Source organism: Ursus maritimus, unplaced genomic scaffold, assembly GCF_017311325.1.
Source record: "Ursus maritimus isolate PB19 unplaced genomic scaffold, ASM1731132v1 scaffold_16, whole genome shotgun sequence".
Classification (NCBI taxonomy): domain Eukaryota; kingdom Metazoa; phylum Chordata; class Mammalia; order Carnivora; family Ursidae; genus Ursus; species Ursus maritimus.
Genome location: NW_024424008.1, coordinates 13,053,888 through 13,068,729, shown reverse-complemented (window position 1 = coordinate 13,068,729; position 14,842 = coordinate 13,053,888). Strand labels below are relative to the sequence as shown.

At 50.7% G+C, this 14,842-nt stretch overlaps 1 protein-coding gene across 1 annotated transcript in view; it reads left to right on the top strand.

Annotated features, from left to right (window-relative positions):
* The window catches only part of TENM4 (teneurin transmembrane protein 4), a 220,777-nt gene that overhangs the window by 116,311 nt on the left and 89,624 nt on the right, over nucleotides 1-14,842 (top strand). The window contains exon 11 of the mRNA XM_040630912.1: nucleotides 8,889-9,105. Coding sequence (XP_040486846.1) covers nucleotides 8,889-9,105 — 217 coding nt within the window. The remainder of the gene's footprint in view (nucleotides 1-8,888; nucleotides 9,106-14,842) is intronic.

Below are 14,842 nucleotides of genomic sequence, written 5' to 3'. Positions count from 1 at the left end.
CCCTGTCATTTGGACGAAGTTGCTATCCTAACAACTAAATCTAGTGGAGGGAGAATGGAATAAATGCCTTTCTTTCAGCCATGATGTGGACGCAGCAGATTCCCAGATAAAGAAGTCAGGGTGCAGGGGAAAGTGCTAGAGTGTAGCGGAGTGACTGTTGTTGGCTGACGTGACTCAGGAGCTTGGAGCAGGGATTAGCAGAGTTGAACGTCGAGTATCAGGACTGGAAGAGACACAGAACAGGGACTCCAGCTCCCTCCTTCTACCCCCTGCGTGTTGTAGGAAGGGGGTGTTACACCACACACGTCAGAGTCACACACAAAGTCAGTAACGTGCCCTGGACTAGGACCCAAGACTCTTGAGCCATTCCACACGGCCCTGTGACCCGGGAGCTCTCCTGCCTTACAGTGATTCATCCTCCCCCTAGAAAGGCACTGTGAGTACTTCCTCAAGTTTAAACAGGCTGCCACAGGTTTCCCAAAGCTGGCCGGGGCTGAGAAGGATCATTCGTGTGTCAGTTCAGTTTGCAAACAACTGTGCATCCACCCCACACGCTCCATGGCTGTGGTGTTATGATCCCCTTCCTGTTCTGTATAATGAGGAAAGTCGTGCAGCTGAGGGGTGGCAGAAACCGCCCTCGTCTACAAGGTCTGGCCACATTAGAGCTTTTTAGTACACCCAGGCCTCAGACTCGTGGTGCCATCGAATACCCAGCTGTGGCTCTTCAAGTTATCTGGAAACTATCGGTTTCTCTTCTTCCCCAGTTTGCTAGGCTTAGAGCAGTCCTTTCTAACTTAAACCTGAATTTCAAGCTTCATTAAGAACGCTGTTGCAGTATTTTTAAACCGTGAGACAAAAAAACAAAATTATCAGTATGGCTGAGTTGGGTTTAGCATTACTGGTTTGTTTTTTTTTTTAATCTGTGGTGGTTGTGTAGATTTGAAAACAGAACACAGATCCTGACTGTGACTCAGTGACCCCCAGTCCGCTGATCCTCTGTCGGGGCTCCCCTCACCCTTACATGCCTCCAGATGTCGCCAGAACACTGGCTGGTGAGGGACCGGCGAGGCCAGCAGGCAGAGAGCCCCTGACCCACCTGACAAGAAGATGTCTCCCTGTAGTTTGGTCCATGAAACCCCTCCTGAAGTGCTGTCACGTGTCTTCTCAGCTGTGACACAGTGACCCTCCAGTGGGGCGTGTTCGTTTCATGCCCATTTCAGAGATGGTGAAACTGGCCCAAACCTGCGAAGTGGCTGTAAAGTGAGAATATGAATGGCTGCCTCGCATGGTTGCCGTGAGGATTGCAGGTGCAACCAAAGCCCCTGAGAGGCAACACTGCACAGCGATTAGAAGTGCAGGATCTCTGTCCAGCTGAATGGGGTTTAAACCCGGCTCTCCCGCTTCCTGACTGCAGGCCCCTGAGTGGGCTCTTCAACTTCTCTAAGCCTCAGTCCCTCACCTGCAAATGTCAGTTCCCGTTCTTCTGTGCCTTACTACCTGTAAGGACAGAAGCATGAAATCTATAATAAAAAAGGTATACCCATATATAAATAATTATTTTAAAAAATTGGAATTACACTCTCTGTGAAATTTTAGATTCTATTTATTTCACTTCTGATTATAATGCGTTTCTCCATATAATAGTGTATTTTGACCTTTTTCATCTCTTGTTTAAAATTTGTCTCCCACACTGTTTCATGCTCCTTCCTAGAAGGGAATAAATTCAAGTGTACGTAAAGGAAAGTAATAGTTTAGAGAGCATCCCCCGGTGCCAGGCACTGTGCTGGGGGCTCTGTAGACATGATGTCCAGCCCTTCACAACAGACGTGCAAGGCAGACATTTACACGGGGGCAAACTGAGGCTCGGTGAGCTGAAGTCATTTGCCCAGCATCGCACGGTGGATCGGCAGGAGAGCTAGGATTAGAATGGAATGGGTGTTTTTAAAAAAGAAGTCAGAATATAAAATTCCCTGGAATCTTCAAACAACCAGACCCCTTTGGATGAAGGATTTGTAAGCAGCTTCAAGGTGTGATAATCTCTTCAGGCGCTGTCGGTCCCATGAAAAACGATCGTGGATTGCAATACAGATCACTGATAGATACCTCCTGGAAGGAGAAATTTCAGGAGAGCAGAGAACAAAGCTCTCTGCCCGCCCTCCTCCTCCCCATCTCCCATTACTGGAATGGGGAGCTCCCATAAAGCCATAGAATTCGGTCACCCTTCAGACCATCTCTAAACCACGTTTCTTGTGATAAGAGACAAGAGAGAAATTGACCTTTAAAAATCCTGTGTTGCAAGGGGCAGATAGAGATTTTGCAAGCCTTTTCAAAGAAGGCACGGAGTCTATTAAAGCAGATGACAAAAACTTCTCCCAGATGTGTATGGGGGGGAGGCACTTTCCACCCTCATCCCCAGGGCCTCCCTGGATGCTGTTCACGGGGTGCTGTAAAGCCGCTCTGTGGCCACACTGCGGGCCACAGTGAGACGAGGTTGGCTGCTAGGTGCAGAGCCAGGGCAGCAGCTAAGCCCGCAGAGAGGGAGATGGACGTGTAATACACTGTCCACGGGGCCCTGAGGGTAAGGACCATGCAAGCAACTGCAACACGAAGTTTGCTCGTCTGTGAATTTCCCAGACATGCTCCCATCTCCGTTCTCCTTTCAGCTTGCTCAAGTCCACTCGCTTCCCAGTTCAAGCATTCTGTCTTCTGGGATATGGCCCAGCCCACAGCTCAACCTGGGTTCCCACCTTCCGGCTTCCACAGCCCCATCTCTTCCTTCTTTCCCAGCATCCTGATGTCTCTGGCTCACCCAACACTCTGCATCCCACAGAGGTGTGACCGTCTTCTCCCTGTCTGTCCACATGATGGGCACCGAAGGGTTGGGCCTGTCCCCCTGCCTCCTTTCTTTTTTTTTTTTTTTTAAAGATTTTTATTTATTGATTTGACAGAGAGAGACAGCCAGCGAGAGAGGGAACACAGGCAGGGGGAGTGGGAGAGGAAGAAGCAGGCTCCCAGTGGAGAAGCCTGATGTGGGGCTCGATCCCAGGACTCTGGGATCACGCCCTGAGCCAAAGGCAGATGCTCAATGACTAAGCCACCCAGGCGCCCCCCCCCTCCTTTCTAAGGAGAGGAATGAGCTCATCCCAGGGGTACAGGCTTTCACCACACCCCACGGCCTGGCCAAAGTAATTGAGCTATTTGGCTTGGGGTCCTCAAATCGCCATTCGTTCCTTTGTTCAATTCATTCAACAAATGTGAGGCTCGCTGTGTGCGGGGCATTGTGTGCCGCGTTTGGGGTAGAGAAGTCAACGAGTCCGTCCTGCCCTCTGTGGAAGTGCTAGAATGTCCAAAGCATGGACAGGTAAGGATGTCGACTGTGGCATAGTGCCCAATAGCTGGATTGGGAGGCAGATAAGAAACCAGATTCCCAGCTCTGCCCCACTTCGCTAGCAGATGACATGGAGTCAGTCACTTACTCCACGCCCCAGGGTCCTCATCTGTAACGATGAGAAGACTGGCTGAGCCACCACCTTCAGTAGGACCTGAGGCACACCTTTTGCTTCCTGAGGGAGTTGCAGCCAGCCAGCCACCAGGAGAGATGGGCCCGTGGCATAGAAAGGCCAGGAGGTGACTGTCAGGTTAGCCCCCAGAGGCTGCCCCATTGACCGCCCCCCCCCCCACCTAACTGAGTAGGACACCTACATCGGGTGTGGAGGTGAGTCGCCCAGAGTCCCACCACTCGCTGGCAGCCATTTAGATCACAAAGTGGGCAGAAAGCCACTGCTACTCAGGACAGGGACTAATGGCAGGGGACCTCACCCATCCCTGTGCCATAGCACCTATCTGCAGAAGGGGCTCCGGGGAATGGCCGCAAGCATGGAGAGGACCCCAGAACTTCACTGAATGACTCACTCTTTACAACCCAGGAACCCACCAGCAATCCTGAGGGGTCACGCAAACAAATGATGTCTCAGACGTAGGAAGGGCTGTGCCCAAGGTCTCACGGCGAGAAAGTCACAGAGCCAGGAAAGGATTTTTTTTTTCTCTCCTATTCCCAACTCCTTGGTCCTCAAGGTCACTTGACAGCCACCAGCAGGGCAGGCACTGAGGAGGGGCTGGAGGCAACAGCATGGCCTTTATCCACAAGTAGGTAGCACTGAGATGGAAATGTTAGCAGAAGCCAGCGCTGCGTGCCCAATGTAGCATTTCAGCCCTTGGGGAGGGAGCTTCAGGGAGAATTTGAACCCCTTTGGAATGTTCATTTAGTGCCCCAGAGACCTGCATCTTTTGTCTGGTTTTTTCCTTCCTCCCTCCCTTTTTTTCCATCTGTCTTTTTACTCTCTGGTCTTTCTTCTGGACGCCTCCTTCTCCCTTCCCTTTGCCCTCCACGCCCTCCAGAGGTCACTGCTGGGTGTGGCATTGCCGCCCTCCAGCCTCCAGGAGGCCCAACTGGACTCCCACATTTCCTTCTGCCCCCTTCACTTTCACAGGTAAGCAGAGAGAGGAAGGAAAAAGGATATTTCCGGGGAAAAAAATGTTCTTTCCCAGAAGTTGGGGTTTAGAGTTCAAGAAGGTTTTACTGAAATTTTTAAGGAACTAGAGAAAAATCTTCCCTATTTGCCTGGTGTGTTTTGTTTGCCTTTCTGTTTGCCGTAAGAAGGGTCTGTCAATGGGAATAGCATACAAATGAAATATAGACATTTTCTAAGTCAACCAACTTGTGTGTAATATACAATTAAATAAGATAGGAAGTCCTCGGAAAATGTAAATATTTCCAAACTAACCAAACTGGAGAATCATGAAAACTATACATTGAGGTGTTTCTAATCTACCTCAAAATTTACCTTTCTGTCCCCAAAGCATACTTTTTCCTCTTAACATGACTCTTCTCAAATCTGTCACCTCTGCATAAGACAACAGAAGAGTGGAAGAGTCTCCCTTTCCTGCAGGTGGCCGCATGCCCCGCATCAGGCTGCCATGCGCTGCGTTTGGAAACCAAGGGGTTTGTATGACAGCCCTTCTGGTAAACTGCACCTTTGATAAGAGTTTTGTGGGCCCCACTCATTTTTGAAACAGGTGCTTCCTGTAACAGTGATCATGTCTATCAGCAGAGGCTCAGCTCACATGTACTACTTTGCAAATCTTTGCTGAGTGAACGATGAGGGAGTGTCCACCCAGGAAAGCCTAGGCAGACAGAATCCGTGGCCTGGCATTGTCCCTCTGTCCTGTGAAGCCTACCCACCAGTCATTCCACAGTCCCAGGACTTTCATGAGAGCCCTGCTTGTGTGGTGTGGCTCCATTTCGGAGAACCCCAATCTTCAAGTTCCCTGGGTGTCCATTTCCCTAACTTACAGGTGTGTCTCAGGCCATCTTTGTCTAATTCAGAAAGCCAGGCTGCATCCAGAAAGGGCTGCCCTGAAATGTGCAATGGGAGCGACCCAGGACAGGTCCGTTGTGAGGATACCTGTCCAAGGGAAGCACCCGGCCAAGGAGCTAACAGGGACCCTGGTTTACCAAGCATGCACTTAGGTACAGGTCATCGTGCCAAGTGTTCCATGTCCGTGATCTCACCAAATCCCTATCTGTGAGGTATGTCTGATTGTGCCTTTTATAGATGGGCCGAATTGAAGCTCAGAGCCCTTGCTGAGACTTTCTAGCAGAATGGCCAACTAGATCACAAAGGGCCTCTGATCACAAGAAATATCAAGGAGTATGGGGAAGCCTGATTCCAGAAGCAAGGATGAAGCCAGAAGCTAAAGCAGTGATACTGAAATGAGCTCCATGTCTGGGGAAGGACACAGAGAAAATCAGAATTAGAGTGGGGGGTGGGGAAGTGAGTGCTGTGATGGAGGTCACCCAGGGAGCCGGAAGGGCACGGAAGGGTGGTATTTCAGCAAGACTCGTAAATTCATGTTTTCCGCTTAAGAGACAGTTCCCAAAAGTCTTTTCAGGACTCAAAGAACCCTTCATACTTCAGAAAGAACTCGGCTCAGATTCCAAGTCAGCTCCTTCTCTGACTACGAGAACTTGACCAAGTTACTCTACGACTTTGAGCCTCCAGTTCCCTCTCCCTAAAATGAGGGTGATGGGGCGCCTGGGCAGCTCAGTCAGTTGAGCGTCCAGCTCTTGATTTCAGCTCTGGTCATGAGCTCAGGGTCATGAGATCGAGCCCTGCAGCGGGCTCCACACTCAGCAGGGAGTCTGCTCAAGATTCTCTCTCTCTCTCAAATAAATAAATACATCTTTTTAAAAAAATAAAATAAAGCAAAACGAGGGTGATGGTGACAACAGTGGCTACTTAACAGAGCTGGGAAGGTTCCACGACTCATCCCTTGTCAAGCATTTAGCACGATGCCTGTGATCATCATCATCATTTAATATAATAGTAATAATAATAACTATGATGATGGCTAACCTTCCCCCAGGACTAGAGAACAGGAAGCAGTTCTTCCAAGATGCCACAGAGCAGAGTGTTTATAAAGAGGTAAAAGGCTGGCTTCCAGGGTCTGCTTCGGTGGTAAACAAGAGCAGGCAATAGCTAATAAAATTTCAAATTAGCCATGACTTTTCACAGCCCTTCAATTGTGCTAGCTGATTTAATGGTCAGCGTCCCTGCTCGCTGGGATTGAATAATGGAGCATTTCTGCAGAGTTATGGATGCGGCAGCTGAATCTGTCATGCTAACATCAATAGCAGAATGCAAATAACCCACGGCTCGGGCTGTAATTATGTATTTAAGTGATGTCTGACAGGGGCAGCACGAGGATGTGTGATGGAGCCTGCCGTCTGCCACAGAAGACAGGTGCTTCGCCAGGTAGTTAGTGGGTCATCCGGGAGCTGGGACAGGAGCCACGAGTTAGGACCCAGGACAGTGCTGGGGTCAGAGGAGGCCTTTCCTCCACATCTCACGATGTATCTGGGAGGTGAGCAGACAAAGGACAAATGGCCCTACACTTTGGTGAGCCACGTTGTAGACTCAGGGACAGGAAGGGGAAGTACCCCTTAGCAAGTGCTTACTCTGTGTCCAGTACTCTGCTAGGTTTGCGGATATTACTATGTTTTGTATTTATGTCACAAATACTTACGCGACACTTTTATAATCCCCTTGTAAGACACGTGGGAAACAGAGGCCAGAGGGTTGAAGTAACTTGCCCAAGGTCACAAGTTTCAGAGCCAGGATTTGACCCCAGACAATCTGGGTTCTGGAGTGTCGGCTGTTTACGCTGCGCTGTCCTCACGGAAGTCATAGAGCCTTGAATGCCGCGCAGAAGTAGGCAAGAAAGACAAGGGATTTTCATCCCTAATTTACCAAGGGAAGAAAACCTGAACTTCAAGGAGGTCAAGTGGCTTCCCTGAGGCCGCAGTACGTCTGAGGCTAGTAAGGGGTCTTAGGGGGCTGCCTGTGTGGATGGGGCACCGAATCTAGCCAGTGCTGTGCCCTGCCCTGGTGGGCGGCTTCTGTGTTATAAACCTAGGGAGACAGAAGTGAGGGAGGCATGTCAATGATGAGGAGACTGGGGCTCGGAGAGTAAGAGCAGGCACTCGTCCACGGGCATTCTAGGGGCAGTTCTGGGCCCTGGACCTCAGCCGGAGCCTCGGGGGTGCTCCCAACATCCACGCTGTTGAGTTGAACTGAACGAAGATGGTGGTGTTCTGGCTTTTATGGACTGTCATTTGGTTTCATCCCCTGAGTCATTTGTCAATTCATTCAGTTCTTGTTCATGTATTTACTTCACAGTCATGTTTTAAACACTTGGACTAAGTACTGGGGACACGACAGAGGTCACCAGAATAAGATCTAGGTCTCCAGGATGGTGGGGAGGCTCGCCCAAAGTCTCACAGCTAATAAGCAAGAGAGGCAGAATTTGAACCCAGAGGAACACATGCCCTTAAACTGTTTTCTGCAACAAAGCACACAGATTGTCACCCGGGGCTGTCCCCGTACCCCCTCCCCCACCCCGTAGGGAGTATGCTCGAATCCATGGGTGTGCTATCCATTTTAAGCTATGCTATTGGGTGTGTGTAAAAGCACTAATGCCACCAAAACTCTGGTCTGCTGGCATTTCTTTCTCTGTACTTTGGGAAGCTGGGAGCGGTACTATAGCTTTCAGTCCTGAAGAAATCCATCCATGTGGTGGAGAGGATTCCCTGCTAGTGGTGCGTTGGTCAGCGAGGACCCCACCCCCCACCCCCCACCGGCAGAAAGCAGAGCCGGGCCTCCCTGTACCTGCACAGCAGCTGGCAGCAATGCCGGCAGTCACAGTGCCCCTTCCTCACCCCCAAAGCCAGTCAGTCAGGCTCTTACTGCTCTTAACCCTTGAACACCCCTCCAGACCATCCACTTCTTCCCGCCTCCACTGTTCCTGCTCTGTCTGATCTCTAGTGCCCCGTGCAAGCTCAGAAACACCCTGGCCACCGCGGAGCCCCCAGCTGCCACTCTGGGCCAGCTTCAGTCCCCACTCCTGCGTACAGGAGAGCTTCTTTCAGTGATGTAGACCAGGCAATGTCAACCCTGCTTTAAACCTCCCGGGAGCTCCCACCGTCCCCGTTGTGGGGCTGAAATGCAAACTCCCTGAGCTGGCCCGTGTCCCGGCCAGCTTCTGCGTCCACCAGCAATGACAGTCTCTTCTTGTCCGCGTCCCTCACCTTCTGAGTTGAGTTTAGCAACTCCGACGTTCCGTATATTCTCCTACCCCGGGCCCTCATAGAATGCCCTCTATGTCTTTGGAAAGAAACAGAAGCACCTATCCCCCTGTGCCTTGGCTAATGTCAGGTCCTTAATCAAGTGTCTCGGTGAGTGGAAACGTAGGGAAGTGAATGAAGGCATTGGACAGACACGGCTGGTGGATCGTAGCGGTATGAACTTTATGCTCTCTCACCCCTGCAGATGGCTTGATGGACTGCATGGACCCTGATTGCTGCCTCCAGCCCCTCTGCCATGTCAGCCCTCTGTGCCTGGGCTCCCCCGACCCTCTGGACATCATCCAAGAGACACAGGCCCCCGTGTCCCAGCAGAATCTGCACTCCTTCTACGAGCGTATCAAGTTCCTTGTGGGCAGGGACAGCACACACGTCATTCCCGGGGAGAACCCCTTTGACGGAGGGTGAGTCTGCTGGGCCCCGGCCCCGGCCGTGGCTCTCTGTGGGAGAACTGAATCACCTCTAGGGCCACATTTGGGGCGGTGGGGGTGGGAGGAAGCCAGAAGGGTGGGCATCAAGGCTCTTGATGGAATGTCGCGGGAGGCAGAGAAGCAGCCTCAGGTGCCCACACTTAGAAAACTGCTATCCCAGGCATTTGGAATTTTAATGAGCAAAGTTTTGTTGTTCCCACTGGGTGATAGATGGAGAGAGTGAGAAATCAAAGGTCCAAGGGGACTCTTGGATCAATACCTTCTTTGCAGTCGGCTGTTACTGGTTCTGCGGTCTCCAGATGAGCGGAAACGCTTTAACACTGTTCACCCTCAGAGCCGATGTCCAGAAGACAGTGGGGGGTGGGGTGCAGCTGCTGGCCCCCCAGGCCATCTGTCCGTGCATTCTCTCACAAGTGTTCAGTTGTGTCTGTCACCCACTGGACAGTTGTTCACTGAGATTCACTCTGTGCCAGGTCCTGTGCTGGAATCACAGGGGTGACTAGGACACGGTCTCTGCTTGTGGGTCACTCCCAGTCTACTGAGGGGACAAAAAAGACCTCCAGGGTGATCCACCAGACCTGTGCCCCCAGGGTACTCTGGAATGTCGAGGAGGTGCTCCTGGGGAGGGGAAAACTGTGACTTAAGAACAGTCTTAAAGATGAGAAATGGTTCACTCAGCCAGGGAGGGGAGGGTGTTCCCAGGAGAGGGAACAGCTTGTGCAAAGACCAGGGGCCAGCAAGGATACAGGAGCCAGCAAAGTGCCGCTCTCTATTCTCTGCTCCCCAGATCAGGCTCTGGGAACCAGGCAGAGGATCCAAGAGTGACTTGTAATCATTTCTTCTGAATGTCTTCCCGTGTTATATGCAGAGCGTTCTCTAAAAGTCAGCACAGTTCAGTTCAGCAGTTAGAGATTTCGTCCCTTCTGTGTCCATGACTTCTGTGCCAGAGAGTTCCTGCCCCGCGGGGACAACAGGGTTATGGTAAGGGGTGGGAAGGGTGAAGGCCAAGTTCTGTTGAAAGGGGGAGGTCAGCAGGGCTTAGGCATCCATTGGGCCTGAGGAATGCAGGAGAGTCTCTCACTCTGAGGCCTTGGGAGATGGTGTTGCCTTCACCGGGTTGAGGATCTGAGAGCAGCAGCACAGTTGGGAGCAAGGTGAGGACCTCCACCCTGCACGGTAAGGGCGAGGAGGGGAGATTTTGTAGTTCATAAGCAATTCTGGAGCTCACACAGAGGTTAGAGGTGTTGACTTGGGAGCCTTCAACAAGCAAGCAGGAGTCGGAACCAGGAGCACACACCAGTTTGCTCAAGGAGAATGTGTGAGGGGAGAAGGGCTGGGCCCTCAGGAGGAGCCGCCTGTGGGAGACGATGTTGTCCTCTCTAGAGCATAACCGGGAATCCAAGGAGAAGGCCTCCCTGTTGGGCCAGGATGGAGCCCAGGTTCTGGGCTTCACACCACAGACTGTGGGATCCAGAGCACCCACCTCCCACGACCCCAGTCCCGCCCCACAAGGAGCAAGGACAGGACAGGGAAAGTGAAATGGGGGAGTCCTCTGAGCCCAGCGGGAGGGGCATAACAGGTGTGTAAAATCTTTCACACTCTAACCTTTTTAGAGATGAAAGTGCTTTGTAGTCCAAATCTTTCAACTCACCTCAAGAATATTGAGAACCTCAGAGGCTAAATGGCCTTCACAGATTCACAGGCCAGTCAGTGGCAGAGACAGGAGCAGAACTAGAGAGAGGAAACCCTATTCATTTATCTTGGTCAGAAATGCTGCTTTTGGCTCTGGGTAGGAAGCTTCCTGCTCTTTTATTCAATTGTGTGACTGTGTATGCGTGCGGGCCTTTCTGTGCCATGAGTTCTTTTTAATCAACTGGAGATAGGCATGTTATTCCCACCAAGTGGACTGTTCCTTGCTCAGCCTCGCTTTACTAGACCCATTATGGGATCCGATCAGGGTTCTGGCTGGTTGGCTGCACGTGGCCATTCTGCCTAAGGAAGGCCTTTACCGTGCCGCCGTGATGAGTGCCAGCAGGGACCATGTCCCCTGCATGTCTCCTGGTGACCCACCAAAGCCTGCTGTTTACATGCCACGGATCCCTGGGGGACCCACACAGGCTTTCGGGAATGTGGCTCCAGCAGGTCAGACTTGCTTAAGGAGCCTGTCAAGCAGGGAACTTGAGAAAACCGTACCAGGAGAAATGGATCTCTCGGCAGAAGGGAAGAGTATAGGCCTCGGAGTGAGGCCAGCTTGTGTTTCCCATCCTGGCTCTGCCACTACCGGATACGTGGCTCTGGGCAAGTGGCTTAATATAATACATATGTAAATGTCTTGTCAACCCTCTAAACTGAGTCCTCCAGGAAAGGACTGCATCTTCCTCATTTGAGCACTTAGTAAATGCTCAAAACAGATATGCATACGGATTACCTTGAACAATGAAGAAATGGAAGGGAGGGAGGGAGGAAGGATGGATGGATACATTATCTATTTTATACTGAGGATTCAGAGTCCAGGGAGGTTAAATCATCTGCTAAAAATCATATTACAGAGGAGTAGCAGAGGCAGGAGGAGAAGTCGGCTCCCAGATCATTGTTTATGTATCTGTCACCTTCAGTTAAACGACAGATGCTTTGAAAGCAGAGACCGTTTATCTCTCCAAACCTACCACACTTAGGGCAAGGCCTGGAATATGGTGTTCACTCAACAAATAAATGGATAACAGAAGCTTCTCAATGTTACTGCAAAAATTCCTTTCACCTAACATGTGCCCGAACCATTATGTCCCTGCTCCTTGCTCGTCTAGATTCAGAAGAAACAGTGGTCTATCACTACAGAGTATCCCCAAACAGATGTTTACGTACAAAAAGCCCAAGGGACCAGAAACCTGGAAACAGGAGGCATCAAATGCTGTTCTCGTTGGGCTGCCCACGGGGTGTCCGTGGTCTTGATCTGGGTCCGCAGACCGGTGCTTTTTTGCATAGTTGGCAGCGGAATCCGTTACCAGGTTTGGGTTGTGGCCTTCCTTCCTCTCATACGAAGGAATGTGGCTTCATGGAAAATGCCCAGAGTTTGAATCTTGGCTTTACCTCCCACCAGCTCTGTGTGACCTCAGAGGAAGTGATTTAAGCTTTGTGCCTGGGCCTCCAATTATAAATGGGCGGTAACAATGACTATTTCACGAATGCCGTTGAAAAGGTTAACTGAAATAAAGCACCTAGCACAGGGCTTGGTACTTAGGTGGTCAGTAAATGGTAGCTTTTACAGCAGCAGCATGGCCTAGTGAAAATAACAAAGCTTTGGGACCAGACAACTGGATTTATTTTTTTTAATTTAATTTTATTTTATTTAAATTCAATTAGCTGACATATAATGTATTATTAGTTTCAGGGATAGATTTCAGCGATTCATCAGTCTTATATAACACCCAGTGCTCATTACATCACGTGCCCTGGGTGGTGTCCATCACCCAGTTACCCCATCCCCCCACCACCCTCCCCTCCACCAACCCTCAGTTTGTTTCCTATGATTAAGAGTGTCTTACGATTAGTCTCCCTCTCTGATTTCATCTTGTTTTATTTTTCCCTCCCTTCCCCTATGCTCCTCTGTTTTGTTTCTTAAGTTCTTGCATACGAGCAAGATCATATGTATTTGTCTTTCTCTGATTTACTTCTTTGGTTTAGCATAATACCCTCTAGTTCCATCCACGTCATTGCAAATGGCAAGATGTCATTTTTTTGATGGCTGAGTAATATTCCATTATATATATATACCACTTCTTCTTTATCCATTCATCTCAGACAACTGGATTTGAAGTCTTTTGCATCCACTTTCTACCTGTTCAACCTTGGGAAAATTCCTTAACCTCTTTGAGCTCCAATTTCCTTATCTGTAAGAACGGGGTAATGTCTACTTTGCAGACTTGCCATGAGAATTAAATGAAAAAAAAAAACAAAGTACATAAAGTCATCACCTAGTACTAGCCACACAAAAAATGCCTGCTAATTCGATGACGATGATGGTGATGACGGAGAAGATGATGGTGGTGTGGTGGTGATGATGACGTTGTTAAAAAGAACTTCTAACTCCTTTTTAATTGGAAGTGTAACTTGATAGCAACCTGTCCTCCAGGGAAGTCCGGCAGCCACTGAGAGAAGAGCCAGGTTTAGACTGTTGAATTCTTACTTGAGGAGAGGAAAAAGCAGCATTCTGCCAGCCAGCTGTCAGCTGGGGGCCTTGTTAGGGAGGCATCCATGGCCCTTCCCCAGAGACTGGGGTTTCTGATGGCAGGAGGACCGGACTTGGTACCTGTGCCTGACAGAAAACCCCACATTCTCCTGCACCCCGGATGCTGTGACACAACTTGTAGCGTCCGCACGGGAGCCCATTTAACAGGCTTCACGATGCAGGCTGTCACCCAGAGACCCGGCAGCTTTTCTGAGCCCAGCGAGGATGGGCAGCCTCAGAGGTGCCTTCCCGCACGCCGCAGGCTCCCAGCTGTGTGTCTGACTCAGGGGGCTCACGGGTAGCGTGCTGGGACCACGGGACAAGGTGGACTGACTGCAGCGCCCTTCTGTGGGGAAAGCAAGGGGCTGTCTGCAGAACACTTTTCTTCAGAGGCCTGACCCCAGGGCTGAGGTGAAGAAGCAGGAGGCTCTCCAGATCCACAGAGGACACCAGGAGTTCTATGGGGAGTTCCTTACGATTCTGTGCAGCGCCCCGGCTGGCGCCAAAGGTCCTAGAGTGCTTTAGGACATGAGGGCCCCGCCAAGCATCGTAGGCTCTAGGCTGGGCTGGACTCCTCGGAGGAGAGCACAGAGATTGACTCAGAACCGAAGCAGAAGGACTGCCAGAAGGACTTGGAGAAGGAAGGCCTCGCTGGGGAACCCTGACTGGCTCATCTGTGTCCCCAGAGCCCAGCACAATGCCTGGCCCACAGCAGGTGTACCATGCAGGTTTAACGAGTGCACTAGCTCTGTCTGACATTCTGCCCCTGCCATCCTCACCTCCACATAGGTGGTAGAGACGTGAATGACTTCTGCTGATCTAACACAGGCCTAAAGGGGGAGGGGACAGAGCAGGCAGGAGAGCCACCATCACCAGATCAGGTGACTTGGATACCATCTTTACTTCCCAGTCTGGAGGCCAAGCCTCCGTCTGCTCAGTGGAACGCCCGTCCCTCACCTGGAGTCATGGGGAAAATACAAGGTACAGTGCCCTCGGAGTGGGAAGGAAGGGGCTGCTCAGGTCTATAGGTGGCAGATGGATCCCCAACAGCCATCCATAAAAGGAGGACGGATAACAGGACCCAGGCTCTAAAGCTTGGGATCAGACAGTTGGGAAAGAGAGGGAAGCATGAGACATTTCCTCTCCAGAGAGCCCTCAAGGTTGCTCTGTCCCTATGACACAATTTGGGTCCATCTCTTCTCTCGGGAAGGACGGGCTGGACACAGGGTAGACAGATCCCTACAGTGAATAGTTGTGGACTGCCAATGCCAGAGCGTAGGAAGAGGTTCTGACAAAAGAACCACCCCCGAGTTATTTGTGTATCAGCTCAGAGTAGGTCTGAGGATGCTATGGGTGAGAGAAATGTGATGTTGTCAAGTCTTTCTGGGCCCCTGTAAGCATAATAGTTTATCAATTCACTCAGACGAGAAAGTTGGGTGTGGACAGACTGCTATGAAAGTCAGCTGATGGGACACACTGAGCCCA